At 37.5% G+C, this 22907-nt stretch overlaps 1 protein-coding gene across 1 annotated transcript in view; it reads left to right on the top strand.

The window, feature by feature from the left end:
• USP37 (ubiquitin specific peptidase 37) overlaps positions 1–22907 on the top strand; it is a 72048-nt gene that overhangs the window by 9520 nt on the left and 39621 nt on the right. Inside the window, exons 3-9 of the mRNA XM_081095370.1 lie at positions 756–979; positions 5928–6099; positions 7802–7902; positions 11120–11298; positions 11652–11726; positions 17469–17566; positions 19132–19216. Of these exons, the coding sequence (XP_080951496.1) occupies positions 824–979; positions 5928–6099; positions 7802–7902; positions 11120–11298; positions 11652–11726; positions 17469–17566; positions 19132–19216 (866 nt within the window). The 5' untranslated portion in view covers positions 756–823. The remainder of the gene's footprint in view (positions 1–755; positions 980–5927; positions 6100–7801; positions 7903–11119; positions 11299–11651; positions 11727–17468; positions 17567–19131; positions 19217–22907) is intronic.

Here is a 22907-nt window from a genome sequence, read left to right as displayed (position 1 = left end):
AGCCATTTTTAAGTTATTAGAAGTTTATTTGGGAAATTTGAATATTTGTCATGGATAAAATTGATAGTCTTTCTGGGATGATAATATTAAATATAAATAATAGGTGGTTCTTAGGAAGAGAGATTATATTGTTAGTTTGTTTTCCCTAGAAAATAAATGGTTTTCTCAAATAATTCTGGAGGTTAAACTAATTTGATTTTTCTTATAGTTTGTATTCATTTAATGTCTTCTAAACGTGGATATGCTTAGACTACTTGGTGATATGATTTGATATTTTGGAAGGAGCTCCATTCTAAGAAATGAAGTCAGTTGACTGAAAATATTTTTTTACATATATTTGAAGTTCAAGATGCATTATTATTCATGAAGGAATGTAAAAATTGGCCACATTGAGAATGGAATTTTTAGTATTATCCATTGGCACGCCTTTAGAGGCAGCACTTTGACTTGTTAATGGTGCAAAATGCAAAATTTAGGCACTAATAGACACAGGTGCAAGACACATGGCAAAGAAAAGAATGTGTATAGAAGAACTAAATGTTGGTTAGATTCAGACACTTAACATGAGTGACTGCTTTAGTTGTTTTTCTTATCTGTGCCATCCAGCTAATCAAGGCCTTTAAGGATGCTTAATAAAATGTGGTTTATGGAAATGGAGAAAAAGACATATAAGATGGTTCACTAACTGTTCTCTTTCATACACTTATTTTAATCACTAGTAAATTGTAACTTTTAATTTTATTTTTCTTTCTTAGAATCTGTTGGGTGAAGTTATATTTTTGTTTTATAATTTTGCTAGAAGCAATTTATTTTTAAAGAAAGTATGTCTCCTCTGAAGATACATGGTCCTATCAGAATTCGAAGTATGCAAACTGGGATTACAAAATGGAAAGAAGGATCCTTTGAAATTGTGGAAAAGGATAATAAAGTCAGCCTAGTGGTTCACTACAATACTGGAGGAATTCCAAGGATATTTCAGGTATTACCAACTTTTGATTTGGAATAGATCTTCCATCACATCCTTTAGTGAATAGCTGTTCTGTGCCATATTGAGAATCATGGTAGCCCTTCTACTAGATTAATATTTCTTGTTTTTTATTTCCAGGACACTAATACTGTTATGTTCTTATTTTATAAACTAGAGGCCCGGTGCACGAAATTCGTGCATGGGGAGGGTCCCCTCAGCCCAGCCTGCACCCTCTCCAATCAGGGACCCCTCGGGGGACATCCCTCTCACAGTCCTCCTGCCACCCCCACTGGCCTGGTCACCTCTTACTGCCCCTGCTGCCGGCCTGGTCACCCCTCACAGCCCCCCCGCCGGCCTGGTTGCCCCATGCAGCCTGCTGTTCAGTCGTTTGGTCGTCCCTCACTAATCCCCCTGCTGTCCTGGTCGCCCCACGCAGCCTGCTTGTTCAGTCGTTTGGTTGTCCCTCACTAACCCCCCCTGCCGGCCTGGTTGTAGGCAGCCATCTTATGAGGGCATGAGGGTTAATTTGCATATTATATTATATCCTTTATTGTATAGTATTATTCAGCAGCATTATAGATAAGCCTATCTAATAAAAGAGAAACATGGTAATTGGCGTACGACCGCTACCCTTCCCATTGGCTAATCAGGGCGATATGCAAATTAACTGCCAGCCAAGATTGGCGGCCGGCAGCCAGGCAGCATAAACTGAACATGAGGCTTGCTTGCTTCAGTGACGGAGGACTCCAACATTCCCCGCCTGCCTTGCTAGCCTCTGAGCCTGCAGTTTGAACATTGTAACAAATATAGAAGCTAAACAAAACCCCAGAAACTTGCTTTCAGCGAGCCGGGATCTCAGAGCTGGAGTTGATACAGAGTTTCGATTATAGAACCTAAACAAACCAGATACCTACTCTCAGCAGCTGAGGCCTCAGAGCTGGAGCCAAGCCTCAAAGCTAAAGCTGGCCCAGAATAAAAAAGAAAAAAAGAAAAAAGGAGCGGTTGGGAGCTTCAGTCCCAGCCTGAAAACAGCCCTCAGCCCCTCACCCAGACTGGCCAGGCACCCCAGTGGGGAGCCCCACCCTGATCCAGGACACCCTTCAGGGCAAACCAGCCAGCCCCCACCCATGCACCAGGCCTCTATCCTATATAGTAAAAGGGTAATATGCCTCCCAGCACCGGGATCAGCAGAGCCGAGAGGCCTCCGGGCACTGGGATCAGCATGACAGGGGGCAGCGCCCAAACCCCCTGATCGCCCTGCGGCTCTGTGTGTGACAGGGGGCGGGGCCACAACCTCCCTATCCGCCCTGCTCTGTTCTGTTCGTGACAGGGTATGGAGCCCCAATCCCCTGATGGGCCCTGCTCTGTGCATGACAGGGTACAGAGCCCCAACCCCCCTGATGGGCCATGCTCTGTGCGTGACGGGGGGCAGCGCCCCAACCCCCTGATTGGCCCTGCTCTGTGCGTGACAGGGGGTGGCGCCGCAACCTCCCCAACGACCCTGCCTTGAGTGTGGCAGGGAGCGGTGCCCCAACCCCCCCAATCGGCCCTACCCTAAGCGTGACTGAGGCTGGCATCGCAACCTCCCAATCCACCCTGCTCTGTGCATGACAGGGGAAGGCGCCCCAACTCCCCAATCGCCCCTGCTCTGAGCCCGACCAGGGGCTGCACCTAGGGATTGGGCCTGCCCTCTGCCACCCGGGAACAGGCCTGAGCCAGCAGGTCGTTATCTCCTGAGGGGTCCCAGACTTCGAGAGGGCACTGGCCAAGCTGAAGGACCCCCCCCTCCCCTCCGAGTGCACAAATTTTTGTGCACTGGGCCTCTAGTATATAATAAAGAGCAGGAAGTAGTCACCATTATTGAAAAGAAAGCTAGTGGAAGATGAAACTATTGAAGCTATTTTAAAAACCACATTAGAATAACTTTATTCTTTTTTTTTCTTAATATATATGATAGATTCATTATTTAGTGTTAGCTTTTAATGGGATTGATTAGTGTTATCTTAATGTTTACTTTCAAAATAATCCTGCCAGAATGGTGTATGCACTGTTCAAGGATGATAATTCAAGGTCATCCGTCCTTACAGCTATTTTCTTCTAATAGTAAACTTTAAAAACAATACTATGTTTTTATTAATTTTAGAGAAAGAGGGAGGGGAAGAAAGAGAGAGAGAAACATTGATGTGAGAGAGAAACATGGATCATCTATTAGCTGCCTCCTGCATGCCTCCTACCTGGGGGGATCAAGCTTGCAACCTAGGCATGTACCCTAATTACTGAGAATCAAACTGGCGATCTTTGGTGCATGGGATGACACTCAACCAACTGAGCCACACCAGCCAGGGCTATTTGCACACTTAAAGGGTCTCATTTTATCACTGCAAAAAATAATTAACTTTGTTTTCACTTCTATGCTATTTATCTTGCGCAGCGAAGAACTGCTCATTTTGATATGAGTTGAAATTAAGAAAAAAATGTTTTACTTATATTTTCCTGTACTTTAAAGTTCTATTTGTTAAATTATACAAAATATATTTATTCTAAATGTAAAGTACCCTATAGAAGAACAATTTATAAAACTTTATGCTTGAGAACCTGAGCTGAGGTAAAATTGCCATTTATCTTTGCTTTTCAACTATGAAAATAAATTGCTTATGATTTTGTGTATCAAAGATATACATAGTTTTTGTGGGGATATACTGGTGAGCATTGGAAGACCTACTAGATAAATTTAAGAAGAACTTTTAGCTGAAAAGATATTCTTAAATAGATTAGAAGAAAGACATGGTGACATGGGTAATAGAAACAATAGTAATTTCTGCCATATATGTATACCAAAGTGCCCATTTCAATGAAAGATTGTTTTCCAAATAGAGATTTGATTTTTCAGTCCTCAGCCCAAATTAGCACTAAATATTTAAAGCTAACATAGATCTTCGGGAGCATATGATTCTACATGTGTTTCCACCCTCATCTCAGTTTTACATCAGGTTGCATTCAGCATTCATTAACCACCTACAAATTGCTGTGGTGGGTACTGTCGTAAGGGCTAAGAATATAGAGCTGAATAATACACTATTCCTCTCGAACTTAGAATCAAATGCATTCGCAGCTGTAAAAATATTTCAAAGATATGTGGTATTAAAAAAAAAAAGATATGTGGTGTGTATATATATACAATGGAATATTACTCAGCCATTAAAAAGAATGAAATCTTCCTATTTGCAACTATATGGATGGGACCTAAAGGGTATTGTGCTAAGTAAAATAAGTTAAACAGAGAAAGACAATTTTTATTGTTTTATTGATTTTAAATAGAGAGAGGAGGGGGAGAGAGAGAGAAACATCTATGTGCTGTTCCATTTATTTATGCATTTATTGGTTGGTTCTTGTATGTGCCTTGTTTGTGGATCAAACCCGCAACCTTGGTGTATCTGGACGATACTAACTAACTGAGCTACCCGGCCAAGACTTAACTTTCATTTTTTAAAAGAGGCATATTGATTGATGTTATCTACTTTTCTATTGATATTAAAGTGTTCATTTATACTTCAGAGTTAAAGCATCTAAAACTAGTTACTGTGTTTTGTGAAAAAATTTCTACTCAAGGACATGGAACTTAAGACCTATCACTTAAAATTTAAATGTAAATTAAGTCTGACTGGTAAAATTATTTTTTTCATTCTTATCTGAATATTGGTAAAGGTCTATTTTTCCTAATCAAGAAATGAAATTCGATTACTTCCTTTTTTATGCTGTTAAGAGAGTATGTCTTCATGAAAAGCTAGCTTTAGAAACTTTTGTATACGCCTGCTGAGGGAGAATGTTAAAGAACAAGTTTGCCTGATTGGCAGGAATTATTTAGGTAATAAACTACAAAATATATTAATTCTAGGAAAAATTTCAGCCAAGAGAATAGAAAAGTTATCACTTGAAAGCACATGTCCAGAGTCTGGAAGAGTATAAGACAAGTTACCGAACCAGTTCTAGGGAGTGGGAGAAGTAAGCTAAGATAGTTCTAGGGTGCTCATGTTCTTTGTGATTGAATAAATGTTAAATGAGCCTGCTTAAACAATTAAAAAAGAAAAAAAAGATGTTCTTATACTGGTAATGTTTTGTTTCAATGTGTGAGAGTGGAATTCTTTTGAGGATTATAATTTGAATTAATATGTCCTATTTACATTACAGCTATTTACACCATTTGCCAGGTATTTTATAAGCTTTTGTTGAAAAGAAAAAGAAAGCCTCTAATCCACTATGGCAGCAGTCGCCAACTGGTGGTCCTGGTCCGTGAGGTCCGAAAGGTTGGCAGCCGCTGGTTTAAGGAGACCTTTGGAGCAGTGGTCACCAACCAGTGCTCTGCGAGGTCCGAAGGTTGGCGACTGCTGCACTATGGGGTTTTCTAAACCGATGATGGTATAAAAACCATCCAAACTCTGAAAATTAACTCCCTCAGTTTTTTTGTTGTGCTGTTTTGTAAAAAATTAATTTATTTTTAAAGTTTTATTAAATTGATTAGGGTCACATTGGTCAACATGAACATACAGGTTTTATGTGTGGGTTTCTATGTTACAAGATCTGTTTATTGCACTGTTTGCCCACCTCCCAAAGTCAAATATCTTCTGTCACTTTATATTAAGATCCCCTTCTAACTCACTAGTTTTTATAACTTTGTAACTATACCTGCAAATATGCAATTTCCTGCCATAAAAACAAGACTGCTAGGATTACAATGTAAAATAAAATTTAATACTATGTGTTTGCCTCTTCTAAAAGTGAAATCTTTGATTTGAATGTGTCAAGAAGTGGGAACTATTTTTGGTTGGGGGGAAAAAACCTAATGTGGGGAAGAGTAAGAAATGTAACTTAGAAAGTATAAAGTTTAGTATTCATTATACAACTTATATACTTCATTATCATGTTTTTAATGATAAGATCATTTCCCTTTTGTGTTAATCAGCTAAGTCATAACATTAAAAACGTGGTGCTTCGACCCAGTGGAGCAAAACAAAGCCGCCTAATGTTAACGCTACAGGATAACAGCTTCTTGTCTATTGACAAAGTACCAAGTAAGGATGCAGAGGAAATGAGATTGTTTCTAGATGCAGTCCATCAAAACAGACTCAATGCAGGTGAGCACTAATTATCCCAAGGTCTGACATTAGTAGTTATAAAAGAATATTACTAGGCTGTAGACCAGTATCCCTGGTAAACATTTATGCAAAAATCCTCAACAAAATATTAGCAGACGAAATTCAACAGCACATTAAAAGGATTACACTATGACCAACTGAGTTTTATTTCTGTAATGCAAGGATGGTTTAAGATATGAAAAAAATCAATGTAATACACCAAATTAATAGAATAAAGGGCAAAAACCAACGTGATCATCTCAATGCAAAAAAAATATTTGATAAAATTCAGCACCCTTTCATGATAAAAAATACTCAATAAAATACTCAGTAGGAGTAGAAGGAAACTACCTCAGCATAATAAAGGCTATATGTGAAAGCCCACAACTAAAATCACAATGATGAAGACTAAAAGATTTTCCTCTAGGATGAGGAGCAAGCCAAGGATGCCCTCTCACCACTTCTTTTTTTTTTTTTTTTTTTTTTATCCTCACTCAAGGATATTTTTCCATTGGTTTTTAGAGAGAGTGGAAGAGAGAAATATTGATGTGAGAGAAATGCATGGATTGGTTGCCTCCTGCATGCACCCTGACCAGGGCCTAGGCTGCAGAAGAGCCTGCAACTGAGGTACATGTCCTTGACGGGAATTGAACCCGGGACCCTTCGTGTCCGCAGGCCAACGCTTCTACCCACTTAGTCAAACCAGCTACGGCCCCTCTTTCACCACTTCTATTCAGCATAGTACTGTAAGTCCTAGTCAGAGCATCCTTTATTTTACCCCAGCAGTTAGTATTTTGAGTTTATCCTATAAAAATCGTACCATTAGTGCAAGGGATCTGAAAGGATGTTCAGCATTGTTTTCAATTTTTAAAAATTAAAACATTCCAAATGATCATCAGTGGGAATTGACTAAATTAAGTATAAAATATTTTTTAAAGTATATACAGTACTCTGCGTGTTCTTTTATTGTTGATTTCTTTGAAATACAAGCCATTTCACTTGCTGAACTTACAGAGAATGTTTTGAAGTATACATTATTAGAAATATATCTACCACTGGTTCTGACATGTCTTCTTGGCATTCATCCATTGTCAGTGTTCATGCCATAGACACATGGCGACTAACTTTTCTATAGTGTTAATTACCAAATATCGATATAGGAGAATTTCTAGCATTTAAAATTTTGTCCTAGCCCTAGCCAGTTTGGCTTAGTGGATAGAGCGTCGGCCTGCAGACTGAAGGGTCCCAGATTCGATTCCGGTCAAGGGCAGATGCCCAGGTTGCAAGCTCGATCCCCAGTAGGGGGCGTGCAGGAGGCAGCCAATCAATGATTCTCTCTCATCATTGATGTTTCTATCTCTCTTTCCCTCTCTCTTCCTCTCTATAATAAATAAAAATACATTTTTAAAAAATATTTAATCCTTATATTATAAGGCTTATAACAACCCTATGAGATACTTTAAAAAATAAAATCTTATCCTATTATGTTTCCAAATTTTTGCCTGTTATTTCATTTTTTGCTTGAGACTAGCTCTAAATTTTAATTACAGTTTATATCAGATGTGCTTTCTATTCAGAAAGAATTGGTTAATAAGCACTTTAATTTATTTCTGCTTCTACTTCTGCAATGTTATATACTAATAATGGAAAATCTCTATATTAAAATGAGTGATTTGGGATTTTTTTTTTTCTTTTGCACTAGCCATGAAACCTTCTCAGGGGTCTGGTAGTTTTGGAGCTATTCTGGGCAGTAGAACCTCACAGAAGGAAACCAACAGGCAGCTTTCTTACTCAGACAATCAGGTATGTTCTTTTGAATCTAAAAGCTTTTTAAAAAAACGATAGACATTCTATATAAGGCAGGGGTCCTCAAACTACGGCCCGCGGGCCACATGCAAATACAAATATTGTATTTGTTCCCGTTTTGTTTTTTTACTTCAAAATAAGAAATGTGCAGTGTGCATAGGAATTTGTTCATAGTTTTTTTTAAAACTATAGTCCCGCTCTCCAACGGTCTGAGGGACAGTGAACTGGCCCCTTGTTTAAAAAGTTTGAGGACCCCTGCTATAAGGTAATTGCAAGAATTAGAATTTAGACTGTAATACCTAATAATTCTGGCTTTGTCATAAGGGTCTTTTCAACATACCTGAAATTTACCATTTTGGCTATTTCAGTCTCCAACTATTTTTTATCAACGTCTTTCTAAAACTTATCACCTCCCTTCTTACATACAGTTTTACAGAATACAATTTAATCTTTGCTCAGTGTCTCATGTCTTATGAACTGCAGTAAAGTACAGTATGGTTTTTAAAAGCATAGCTTTGGAGTTGTATGTGAACTTGAGATTTGGTGCTGACACTTACTAGCTGTGAGTCATCAGAGGGATTCTTTAAGTATCCTAAGCCTTAGCACCTATCCGTAAAATTGAGACAGCAATGATATTTTAAGGGTTGCTGTGAGATAATGCATGTGAATACCATATACTAACAACCTGATCAGAGTCTGCTGCTACTATTTTTATGATGCCATTTGTGTCTGTTCTACATTATGAACTTTGCCCCCACACTATATGATACCAGACTCTTTGGTTAAAGTCTTCTGTTTGCTTTTTAAATAGTTTTTCTTTCATAAATATTCAGCCAGCCTGAGATTTGCTATGCACTGTTGCAATTAAACAGTCCTATATCTCTTCATTTTTTTTTTTTTAATATATTTATTCTGGACTTTTGAAAAAATTTTTATTGTTGGAAGTATTACATAGGTCCTTCTTTTTCCCCCATTAATCTCTTCCAGTACCCCTTTGCTCCCCCTGTATTTTGATTATTGAATCTTGAGTATGTATCACCCATTTGAAAATAAGTGTAACTTTTTAAATTGTTCATGCAGAGAGCCTCACATTTTTTTCTTCCCTATCCTAAGATTGTAATTCACATAGCTCTTAATATAGTTATAAAATTTCAATCTGGCAGAATGCTGGTAGAAACCACTATTTCCCAAGGTGTGGCAAAAGTTGTCAGTACAGGAAACAGTTTATTCTTATATTATTTATAATTATTGTGTTATTTTCTATACAAACAGCTGTAAGTGTACTTTTGCCCCACCCCGTATTTTTTTATTACTGTTTTCTCTCCAAATTTTTTTGCTGTGTCTTGGGAGTAGTAGAGTATTTGACTTAGCTTCTGCAATGAGCTCTATGTCACTATCATTTTCTCCATCATTACATATATTTGTTTCATTTTTCCAAACTGGAACCCCTTCAAAAGTCATAATGATGTACATGTGACTTGGCATTTGAGTTGTGGCAACCAAATGTCATTGTTGCTCCTTTTTGTCACATCTAAGTCATTTTTAAGACAGTCATACTGGGAAAAATAGAAGGCAGCAAAAAAAGAGGAAGACAAAAACTAAGATGGATTGACACCATAAAAGAAGCCACAAGCATGTTTCCTCAGAAGCTGAACAGGGCAGTTGAGGACAGGACATTGTGGACATCACTTATTCCTAGGGTTGCCAGGAGTTGGATACTACTCATCGGCACATCACACACACATCACTTTAATTTATCATAATTATAATTGGATTTTTCTCTAAAGATTTATTTTCATCCTGGTTACTAGCACCATGTCTTTATATGTGAACCTTCCCCCCCCCCCTTTTTTTTTTAATATATTTTATTGATTTTTTACAGAGAGGAAGGGAAAGAGATAGAGAGAGTTAGAAACATCGATGAGAGAGAAACATCGATCAGCTGCCTCCTGCACATCCCCCACTGGGGATGTGCCTGCAACCCAGGTACATGCCCTTGACCGGAATCGAACCTGGGACCTTCCAGTCCGCAGGCCGACGCTCTATCCACTGAGCCAAACCGGTTTTGGCACCCCCCCCCCTTTTTTTTTTAAATAAATAATTCACAGTATTTTTCTTCTGCCTCTAGGTATGTTTTGGAATTTTTAAGTTTATAAGAATATTACAGGGGCTAGATGTCAAGGGAACAGGAGAGCAGGCAGTTCAGAAGAATTAATTCGGTCAAACTACTTGTAGTTAGGGGGCAGTACAATCCCCTAACTGATGAAGATGAGTCCATGATTTGGCTCATGTACATAAAACCAGTGGGGAATGAAGTATGGTAGCAGTCATCTCAGGTAGAAACTGTAGTTTAACTTTAACCATGCTGTTTGACTTCTGTACTTACTTGCTTTGTTTAACAATAGAAAAGTTATTTTGATTTTCTGAATTATATAAATCACCCCATTTGATTAATACCCTATTGATTGTAATGTGAAATCCCATTTGTAGTGGTCATACTGGTCTTAGAAAGCACATCTTCCTTTACCCGGGAAGGACAGCACCGTTATCCCAAGGTCAGAGGCTCCAGTTAACATGTCCCTGTTGACTCAGTGTTCCGGAGACCCCAAAACTGTAATTTAGATCACATGCTTAAGTCTGACCAGGTTCCTCATTCCAGACCCGAGGGCCCTAGGTAATGTGTTCCTGACAACTCAGTGGTCTCAAGACCCGAGGGCTCTAGATCATGTGTTCCTGGCAACTCTGTGATCCAGAGACCCAAAACTATAATTAACAGGCTGCTTCTGCTTCTGTAAAGTGCTTTTTTGCAAACCAGGTTCCTCATTCCAAACCTTGAGATGTAATCAATACCTTTGTGATCTTTGCCTATATAAGTCTGGTTTTGCCACCATCTTATCACTATGAGATTTAGGGAATGGCCCCTCATAGTCCCAGATTGCAATAAATGTGATTCTTTAGTTCAAGAAAAAAAAAAAAAGAATACCACAGGGGGGAAAAATGTTGCTCAATTTATGACACTGATCATAATTAGAATCACCTAGGGTGCTTAAAAAAATATACTGATGAATGAACCTCATTCCCACACCAATTAGGTTAGACTCTCTGGTGATGGGTCTCTAGTTGTATGTATTTTTTCATACTTCCTCACTTGAGAATCACTGGTATAAAAGTTTGCCAATTTGACAATTTACTATTTCATACTTTATTCTTACAGGCCTCTTCAAAAAGAGTAAGTTTGGAAACTAAAGATGATACTCCATTTCGAAAAGTTCTTGGTAATCCAGGTAGAGGATCGATTAAGACTGCAGCAGGAAATGGAATAACTGTCACCCGAACGATTCCGTCTTTGACATCTACATCAACACCTCTTAGATCAGGTTTATTAGAAAATAGGTATGAAAGACATTTTTTCTTTCTTAGTCATTAGCTGTGCCTGTTTAGAAATGTCTTTTAAGCTTTATAGAAAGACCTGTAGTTTGAGAAAAAGAGTGAGATTTTCCATTTAGTCAAATGTGTTAGAAGAAAGTATAGAGTGCATCTTTGGTAGATAATTAGTATTTGTTTTATGTGGTTTATGTCAGTGACACATATCGAGTGTGCAGATATATGGTATGTTATTTTACATGTGGTATAGAGAATTAGATAGCAGTAGTCACAGTATCTGTCCTTGAGTGTGTTGTTTAATACTTTTTAATGGTATGAATTCTGACTTTTTCAAGTAAGGTCCTTTTCTCTGTTCTCTATAGAACTGAAAAGAGGAAAAGAATGCTGTCTGGCTCAGAGTTGAATGAAGATTACCCTAAGGAAAATGATTCATCATCGTAAGTTGCTTTAAGAGCTTTTAAGGCCCTAGATCAGTATTTGTTATAGTGGTAATTACAACTGTGAGGGAAGATTATTCAATTTATGGGAATTTCAAAGATAGAAAAGCAGAATTTAAAGTATTTTAGTGATAGATTGACCATTACTATTGCTTTGATCATTTGATTGCACTTCTTCCATTATAGATTTTTTTAAAAAATCTGCGGTACTTAGAGCAGTGATGGCGAACTTTTTGAGCTCGGCATGTCAGCATTTTGAAAAACCCTAACTTAACTCTGGTGCCGTGTCACATATAGAAATTTTTTGATCTTTGCAACCGTAGTAAAACAAAGATTTATATTTTTGATATTTATTTTATATATTTAAATGCCATTTAACAAAGAAAAATCAACCAAAAAAATGAGTTCGCGTGTCACCTCTGACACGTGTGTCATAGGTTCACCATCACTGACTTAGAGGAAGAGTAGAGTTGAAGAACTCTAATAAATGTTTCTTGCTGTCTGCTCTTTTAGAGTGAACTCCTTCTTTTCCTCTTCCCTTTACCTACAAAAATTTCTTTTTACCTTATTCATGTGAAAAGTTAGCTTAGGGGTAAAAAAAATGTAAACCATATATAGGTTCTAGGCATTGAGTATCAATCTTTTAGAGTTATTTTCTGGGTTGAACAAAAAGGTATCCACCTATAACAAGACAGTCACCAGCTCACATCCTCTTTTTCTTCATGGGAGGGTCTTTTTTGTCTTCTAGGGGGAGAAAACTTATTCGACACAGTTCTTAGTTAATACCTCAGTTAACACCTTAACAAAAATTGGTAGTTAACTGGTATTTGAGGTTAAGAGATCACCATAAAAGAACTGGGAAAAAGGTGAAGGAACTTTAGAAGCCCAGTGCATGAAATTTGTGCACTGCTGCAGGGCAGGGGAGGGGTGTCCCTCAGCCCAGCCTGCACCCTCTTCAATCCGGGACCCCTTGGGGGATGTCCGATTCACAATCTGGGACCGCTGGCTCCTAACTGCTTGCCTGCCTGCCTACCCCTAACCACCTCTGCCTGCCTGCCTGATGCCCCTAACCACTCTCCCCTGCTGGCCTGATCACCCCTAACCACTCTCTCCTGCCAGCCCGATCACCCCCAACCACTCTCCTCTGCCAGCCTTATCGCCCCTAACTGCTCTCCCCTGCCGGCCTGATCACTCCTAACTGCTCTGCCTGCCTGCCTGATTGCCCCTAACCGCCTCTGCCTCGGCCCTGCCACCATGGCTTTGTCTGGAATGATGTCCAGAAGGACGTCCGATCTACCTGGTCTAATTAGCATATTACCCTTTTATTAGTATAGATTAGGATCTTGGTTCTGCTGCTGAAATAAATGTAAAAATCTGGGTAGGTAATAGTGTGGTATCTGAAACCACAATCACCAAGGTCTCAGACTCCTTTTATCTTGTTTGTTCACTGTCCTTAATAAGCTTCCATTTTGCTTCAGTCTTCGCTCTCATGTCTGCATTCCTATCAGAGGGAAGAAAGAAAGAGGAGCAAAGGGAGGGCATACTGCTTTCCTTTAGGTTGGAAATTGTACACACAACTTTTATGTATGTCACATTGACCAGAACTTAGTCATATGGTTATATCAAGTTATAAGGAAGACCAGTAAATATGCCTAGCCCAAATTTTATAATGGCAGAAGGGTACAATGGTTATTTGGGGACAACTAACAGGCTGTTATAGTTTACCCCTGTATCCACAGAAATAGCCCTGTTTACTAACACTCTTTCCCTCAGCCTAATAGAGACAGCCTCCAACTCTCATTTAGTCCTTGTATCCAGCTCCAAGTCCAGGATCGCTTAGTGATGTGCAGTCCTCTCCATAAGGTCCAGGTGTGCTCTTTTGGACCAGGTGCCTTATGGTCTGGTTCCTAAAAACTAAAAGGCAAGTTAGTCTGCATTCCCTATGCCCATCTCCATACACATATCATTATACAGGCATATCTCAGAGATATTGTGAGTTTGGTTTCAAATCACTACAGTGAAGGAAATATTGCAATAAGATTACACAAGTTTTTTGGTTTCCCACTGCAGCCTGGTAAGTATACAATAGCATTATGTCTTTTAAAAAAAACAAACAGCCGAACCAGTTTGGCTCAGTGGATAGAGCGTCGGCCTGCAGACTCAAGGGTCCCAGGTTCGATTCTGGTCAAGGGCATATACCTTGGTTGCGAGCACATCCCCACTGGGGGGCGTGCAGGAGGCAGCTGGTCGATGTTTCTCTCTCATCGATGTTTCTAACTCTCTATCCCTCTCCCTTCTCTGTAGAAAATCAATAAAATATATTTAAAAAAAAAAACAAAAAACAAAACAAACAAACAAAAAAAAGTGTATACCTTAATTTTAAATACATTATTGCTAAAAAAAATTGCTAACCATTATCTGAACTTTTAGTGGTCATAATCTTTTTGCTGGTAGAGGATCTTGCCTTCAATTTGTAATAAACTGCTGTGCGAAGTGCAATAAAATGAGGTATGCCTGTACATTGCTGGAGTAGGCACAGAAGATTCACAATAAAAATTTACGTTTAGAATAGACAGAATAGGAAACTGGAAGAGTCACTGGTCTGTGGCAGCAATAAAATCTTGCTAAGCAGAAATTGTGAAGGCAGGGGAGTAAGTTCTTTTTTTATTTTTTATTGATTTGAGAGAGAGTGAAGGAGAGAGAGAAAACATCAGTGATGGGAGAGAATCATTGATCGGCTGCCTCCTGCATGCCCCCCCAGTGGGGATTGAGCCTGCAACCTGGAATCAAACTGGGGACCCTTCAGTCTGCAGGACACACTCTATCCACTGAGCAAAACCAGCCAGGGCAGGGGAGTAAATTCTTGATTAGCACATGTAGCAATCTCTGTTCTTTCCTCTGAGAGAAATCCTTGTGCATTGTATTCCATATGACTCCTGGCTTTGTCCTTTGGTGGGTTTCCTTTGTTATCTTTCAAGGCTATAGCTGAAGGTTTTGAAAACTGTTCTTTGTAGCCTGTTTCATGCTGATGCTGTTTTGGAAGAAGCGTCAATAGAAATCTAGAAGTTCCTTTAAAGGCACAACAAGTAGGCTTTTATAGGGTCCAGAAAGAATTAAATTTTGGAATAATTTTAGATTTATAGAAAAGTTACAGAGATGAAATGGAATGTTCCTATATATCCCTCACCCAGTTTCCCCTAATGCTAATATCCAAGTTTTCACAAACTACTTTTCCATTTACCTCTTATCATTGCCTCAGTTTGAGAGTTAGAAGCAATTGCATTTCTTGGGGTGGAGGTGTTGAATATTAGGAGGGGAATAATTTGGGACTTTCTTTTTTAATCCTTTTCTGAGGATATTTTTTCCATTAATTTTTAGAGAGAGTGAAAGGGAAGGAGAGAGAAAATATTAATGTGAGAGAGACACATAGACTGACTGCCTCCCCGTACAAGCGCCACTTCGGGGGTCGGGGATTGAACTTGCAAAGGAGGTACATGCCCTTGACCGAGAATTGAACCAAACCAGTTAGGGCAATTTGGGACATTTTTAAACAACTTTATTGAGGTACATTTTATAGTCCATAAAATTCACCTGTTTTGAATCTGCAATTCAATAATTTTTTGGTAAATTTATTGAGTTGTGCAATCATTACCAAATTCAGTTTTTGAACATTTCAATAAATCCACCAAGATTCATTGTGCACTCTACCACATTTCCATGAATGCTAGAGATACTTCATGAGCCATATTTCTTTCACTTTATCCCATTCCAATTCAGTACAGATACACTGTGGATCACAGAGGTATTATCAGCAATGGGATTTCTCTTCCCATTGCCAAACAAGTGATCCAATTCCAGAATCCTGTCCTTAGAGTGTGCTTCTTAGTTCCAGCTGTTACAGATCAAGTTTCCCAGAAAGCAAACCCTGAAATGGAGATTAAGTGTGCAAGTAATTTATTAAGGAAGTATTCCCAGGGGTTACTAGGAAGGGAATCGGGTGGGCAAGACAGTGAAGTACAGAAAACAAATCCCTTAAGAAAACCAAAATAACAGTAATAGAATATTATTAGGGATAGTCCTAAGTACTGCTATGGAAAACATACCTAAATTGGTGTGGAAGAGAGGATACAAAAATGGGGTCAGAGGGAATTTGGGTGGAGCATCTAATTTGTTTACTATAGGCTTTATTCATAATGGTCCTCTTAAAGTAAACACTTTTAATTAAAGCATGAGCATTATCTGAATATCAGTTTAGGAATGATAGTGGGGGAAATGGGGCTTAAGAAACTTTACCTTTGTGTTCATGAAATTAAAATAATTTAGGATGGGGGTTAATGGGGGGATGAAGACACAGTTGTAATACCTTAACTAATAAAGAATTTAAAGATATAAAAATAATTTAATTACTATAAATGTTACTCGTAAGTGATGTTGACACAGTAAATAGTATTTCAAATCTATAGATAAGAACATTTAAGGGTTTTTTTTTCTTTGCTTTACTTTTTTCTTTGCTTTACTTTTTTTCTTTGCTTTATAAATAAACTTCACAAGTTTATTTGGCAAACATTTGTTTTAAAAATCCATTTTTCATATTCATAAATATATGTATATATTTTGGCCAAACAATATTGCCACCATGTGATATTGCTTACATTGTTGTACATCTTCCTCTTGCTAATAATGTGTTCTATTTCTTGTGAGGTTTTTTTTAAATCCTCACCTAAGGATATGTTTATTGATTTTTATTTTTTTAATTTTTTTAGAGAAAATGGGAAAGAGAGAGAAACATCTATGTGAGAGAGAAACATTGGTTGCCTCCTGTATGCTCTCCAATTGGGGATTGAACTTAGAACCTAAATATGTGCCCTGATGGGTAATTGAACCCACAGCTTTTTTGGTGTATGAGATGATGTTCCAACCAATTGAGCCACCTGGCCAGGGCTGGATTTTTTTTTTTCCTCCATAAGTAAACTATAAGCAATTTGAGGACAAGGTTAATATTCCCATATGGTCTAAAAATGTCTACAATATATTAGCTATATGACAACATTTTCTGATTTTATTTTAAGAATGTGAATATTCTTATATTAAACATGTCAAAAGTAAAAAAAAAAAAAAAAAAGCATCAGTGAGCAATTATATTAACTGATACCTGTTGAGTACCAATTATGTGCTTGGGGTTATTCAGTGATAAACAAACTGCCGAAAAACTGTGCCTTACTCTGAAATAGAATCACACTAAGATAAGATTATTAATCAATCCAATTCCTCTTCTGTACACAGGTCTTTGAATATTTGACACATCCTCACTCATTCATTCCTTCAACAAACCGTTATGTTTACTTTTTAAACCTATTTAGTATCAAACTCGAATAGTTTACTTCTTGATTCTTTTGGTCTTTTAGTAGCTAAATCATTTCATCTGCCCTTGCTTTTGACTAAGAAAACCTGTATAATCTTGCTGTCTCTGGTTTGAGTTTTGTAAAAAATAAAATGCTCCTTCATTTTTGCTTAATCAATAGGGTTATGGATTGGTTGGTTTTTGACTTGGTAATGAAACCTTATTTTCATGATTCTCATTTGCTTAAGTCTCTGACCTTTTGAGGCTTTAACACTTTGTAGCATAACTTCCATGCAAATCCATGAATTTAGCACTTGAAATGTAAATTTTTAATGACAACTATTTAAAATTAAGAATTATACTTTACACACATATATATTGAATTAAATTATTGATTATAGGAACAACAAAGCTATGACAGATCCCTCAAGAAAGTATTTAACCAGCAGTAGAGAGAAGCAGCTGAGTTTGAAACAGTCGGAAGAGAATAGGACTTCAGGTAGGTATTTGGTCTTTATATAAGATAGTCATTTATTATATAACTAGAGGCCCAGTGCACAACATTCATGCACTGCAGGGGTGGAGTCCCTCAGCCTGGCCTGCGCCCTCTCGCAGTCCGGGACCTCTTGGGAGATGTCCAACTGCCGGCTTATCTAAGGGGTCCTTAGTGCTGCTGCGGAGGCAGGAGAGACTCCTGTCACCACTGCTGCACTTGCCAGCCGTGAGCCCGGCTTCCCACAGGGGGAGCACACTGACCTCCAGGGGGCAGCTCCTGTGTTGAGTGTCTGCCCTCTGGTGGTCAGTGTGTGTCATAGCGACCAGTTGTTCCGCCATTCGGTCAATTTGCATGTTAGCCTTTTATTATATAGGATATACTGTATAGACTAGAAATAAAACCCTAAATTGGGACATACCTCTCTGTTATTCAGGAATACTCCATAATTCAGTACTAGTTATTGGGCACCAATTTGTATCCAGTACTCTGCTAAAATACTTTTAAAGTATAGAAATATAAGGGACCTTTTATTCTATTTATAAAGAGTCTAGACTTTACCTTCTTCCCTATTTAACTGCCTAGAATTAAACTCTCATTATCAAGGTACCTTAAAGTGAATTCAAGGAGTTAAAGTGATTGAAATTAAAGTTCATCAGTGTTGCCATTTACTATAAGTTCTATAAGATCTTGAAGTTATTGCCTAAAGCAATTGCTTAATCTCACCTTGTACCCTGTTTTTACAAAATCTAAAAGTTAAATTGTCTATTAAGTTTCGTTAATATTTCCTACACTTAACCAATCTCTATGATCCTCTGAACTATGTAGATTTGAATATTATGTCAACTTGAAATTAAATTGAAGCAAACTAAAATATGGCATGATTTTGATAAATTGAGAGTTTAAGGGAATTAATTCGATTAAGACTCTAGAAATCATCTCCTTTTAGCCTTTCAGAGTTGTGATTTTAGACTCCTACAGAAAGAAGTATCTTGAATATACTTCTTATCTCTGAAATAATAATACATTATATAATCTCCATTTACTAGTTTTAAGCTTTTATAATCAACCTATAGTTAGAAAATACTTGAAGGTGTAATAAGCCTTAACAATGTTGAAGTTAAGATACACATTACAAAAGTTAAGGTGGAAGAGGAGAGAGAAGGAAGATAAGAAGGTTCGTGGAACAAAATGTAGAAGTTCTAAGTGTGTTAAAGTTACAAAGTTAATCAGTAGAACTAAAATAACGCTACTAATAATTGGTCGGAAGGAAGTACATAAGAGTAGGGGTGATGTAAATGAGAAATTTCAAGTTTTTCCTAATAGGGAGTCAGTTGATACCGTTCAAAATGAATAAATTAAAAAGTTTTTGGAGCTTTAGGGCAGGAGAGTATTTTTAGCTATTATAACCTTTTACACAGTATAGATCTTTTAACATTTATCCAACTTTGATGAAAAGAAAGGGGGAAAAGAGTTAAATATAAATAGGCCCAATGCATAATTTTATTATTAATTGGACTTCAGTGGTTGATTTAGGAATAAAATTGTTCCTGTGTTTCTTCGTTTTATAGGACTTTTACCTTTGCAGTCATCATCCTTTTATGGTAGCAGATCTGGATCCAAGGACTACTCTTCTGGCAATACTAATCTAGACAGGTATGCATTGGTTATATGCTCTGTAAAGAACTTAAAGAGCTCTCTTCTTCAGAATATTTTTAAAAAATATATTTTTATTCATTTTAGAGAGGAAGGGAGAGAGAGAAACATCAGTGATGAGAGAGAAAAATCATTGATTGGCTGCCTCCTGCACGCCCCCTGCTGGGGATCAAACCCACAACCCGGACATGTGCTCTTGACCAAAATCGAACCTGGGACTCTCCAGTCCAGTGGTCGCCAACCTTTCAGACCTCACGGACCACCAGTGGTCTGCGGGCCACCATTTGGCAACTGCTGCTCCAGTCCGTAGGCTGATCCTCTATCCACTGAGTCCAACCAGCTAGGGCTTCTTCAGATATTGAATGAAGGGATAGATTATGCATGAATACCCTTTACCCCCTCTCTTTCACATCAACTTTGTAAGATGTACCTTAATTTCAACATTAATGTTTATTACATCTTTAAGTATATTCTAAGTGAATACACTAATTTAAAATAACAAATTTGATGAAAATCATAGACTCCTGACATTTTAGTTAGAAAGTACCTACAAATATTTTCATTAAAGCTCTTCTTTTTTACATTTTTTAGTAAATGAATAAACTAAATTCTAGGAAAATTTGTACTGAGGCCACAGGTTGTGACTGGCAATATGATCAGATCCTGGATCAGTGAATTCTCCATCATCCCAAATTATGAAAATATTAAGATCTCAACAGATTGCCTTTGTTGCCTGTGTATTTTTTAAGGTACCTATCAAAAGTTAAGGCATTTTCTTTTTAAAAAACAAGTTTCACATTATTGGAAAAGGCTAGTCAAAAATTTAATTGTGGTCTATAGCTGTAGATTACATTTTTTGAGATTTATTGGATATAAGTATATAAGACAACTGCTAAACACTTGTTAGGAAGGTGTGATTACAGATTGTAGCACAGAGGAGCAATGGTAAATGTAAAAAGTGATGGTAATGGTGTTGTATAATAAATATGGTATATAATGAATGACCTATTAAGTCATATTTTGGTTTTTACTGGAAATTCAGAGTGGTAAAAAACATCTTGATTATTTATAGAAAATGATTAAGGTGAAGTAAAGAATTTGATAATGTATATTTAGGTATATAAGACTTTGGGTGGTATCTGTCAAGCACTTTATGAGTGCAGTGGTAACTATAGGTCATTTGAATTTAAGAGAGAGAAAGCTTGGCTTATTTCTGTTTATTAGAGGGATCGTAAAGAAATCTTTAGTGTTAAAAAAACACATTTGGTTTATAAATGATTTATTAGTACAATACAGATTTCTTCTCAAAGTAATAGAATAATCATTTCATTGCACAAAGCAATGATTGAGGGGAGTGATTTTTCAAAATGCAAAGCTACATTCAAAAAATAAGGTAGAAATTTTCAGATAAGTGAGAAAACTAATATTGAGTAAAGGCTGAGTCCATAAGACACATGGAAAACATAGACAGGAGTCAAGTATTTACGGTTGGGTCTTCAAAATTAACATGAGGTTGGAAACTGAACAAGACCCCAGACCAGAACCTGGTTTCTTATATGAAGCTACATGAAGGTGGGTATCTACAACTGCTCTCTCTATGCTAATAAGCTAAAACAAAACCATAAATGTGCTGCTTGCCTGATGCTCGTTGAGCAAGAAAAAATACAAAGAAATGGGAATTGCGGTGATTTGGTATCTGCTTTAGTGTTACCTTCATAGGGCAAGAATTCTGAACCCCTAACATAAAGTCCTATGCAGATTAGAGGTCCAGACCGCGGCAACTACTAAGTACGTCAGGCATGATCATGGAATGCACCAGAGAAGAGATGATGAATGTAAATGAAATTGAGAGACTTATGTTGGTCTCCATGGTCTATCTTCCATGTCTTAATAGCATTCTGGGGGGAAAGACTAAGAAGAATAAAAGTAAGGAATTTGTCAAAGACATGATAGATGAAAATGATGAAAGTCCACACATGGAAAAATTACCTCAACAAGTGCTAACAGCAAATATTAAAAAAATAAAAATTCACATTGTAGAATATGATGGATAAAGAAATTTTAAAAGCTACCAGAAGAAAATGTCATCTATGAAGGTAAAACAGACTGACATTAGCAACATAGGAACAGAAGACACTGAAGTAATAGCATCAAATAATTCTACCAGTATACCCAGCTAAATTCTAATTGAAGAATGCAGACAATGCTATTTTTAGATAATACAAGAATGTATTCAGCAAAAAGAAAACTGAACAGGAGTGAAAGTAAGAAATACTGTTGAGCAAAATAATTTTAAAGGTGAATTTTAACATCAAAATACTTTTAAAATTTATTCTTTTATATAACTAATAAATACATATAGTAGAAACTTCAAAAGTTACAGAGTGGATACAGTGAATAGTAAATAGTAAATCTCCCTTTGTTTCTTAACTTCTAGTTGTACATTTCCTCTTTCCAGAGGACAAGTTTAAATTCCTTTTCTTATTTAAGAGGAGGCCACAGTTAAGTTAGACATATTAAACAGTTAAAGATGATTTCCTTTTCTGGCCAAGGTGGAGTAACAGGGACCAGACTGTCCTCCTTCATGAAACAATTATGAACCAGAGCAAATCATATGAAACAATGGATCTTAAGACATTGGAAATGAGGCAGTGAAGTATATTGATCCTAGAGAGATGGGAAACAAATAAAATTAGCCTTATGACTGCTCCAGCTTGCTTTCTAGAGAAAGTTCTCATGCTGCCACACAGAGGGGGAATTAGGCAGAGCCCTGTGCTCTTCCTGAGTTCAGGAAATGGAGCTAAGAATCCAGAGAGGCCAAAGCACCTAGAATTCACAGGGTACCAGAGGGCAGAGCTGTACAGAGAAAGAATTGCAGAGATCTGCAGAGGGTCCACCTTGAGTATTCAGTTGGCTGCCAATCATCTTATGTAGGTGAGAAATCTAGGCAAGGCTAGAGAAAGAACTACCCAAGAGGATCTAAGGGAATAATACTAGGGAGTTCACATAAACCCAGGCATAGTTCCTATTCTGAATAGCAGTTTGAATACTAAGAAAGGTCTTACCTTATTAGTGATGAAAACTATCCCTAGACTAATTGCTGCTTTGGTCCCTCATAACAAACCTTAAAAGCAAGGCCCCAAAAGATCAAACTGTTTCCAGGTAACCTAACCACATCCCACAACGAAATTCAAGAATGTTTATAGTCCTGGACACTGAAGTGTTGCTGGTTCAATTTCTGGTGAAGGACACATACCTGGGTTGCAGGTTCAATCCCCTGCACTGGTTGGGGTGCGTGCAGGAGGCAACCAATGTCTGTATCACATTGATGTTTTTCTTCCCCTCTCCCTCCCACTCTCCCTCCCCTTCCCTCTCTGTCTTCCTAAAAATCAATGCAAAAAATATCCTTTGATAAAGATTAACAACACCAACAAAAAGAATGTTTGTAGAAGTCTAAAATACCCAGCACCCACCAAGGTAAAGTTCACAATGTCTGCCACCTGAGAAAAACATTACTAGGCATACTAATAAGCAGGAAAACACAACTCATAAGGAAGAGAAAAATTAATAAGTACTGACTCAAATTATACAGATGATAGAATTAGTAGGCAAGGATATTAAAACAGTTATTAACGCAAATCATTAAGTATATTATATATAAATATACTAAATGCTTCAATTAAAGAGAAAG

The sequence above is a fragment of the Myotis nattereri genome (genome assembly GCF_964212035.1).
Source record: "Myotis nattereri genome assembly, chromosome: 7".
NCBI lineage: Eukaryota > Metazoa > Chordata > Mammalia > Chiroptera > Vespertilionidae > Myotis > Myotis nattereri.
This window is presented reverse-complemented; position numbering and strand designations above follow the sequence as displayed.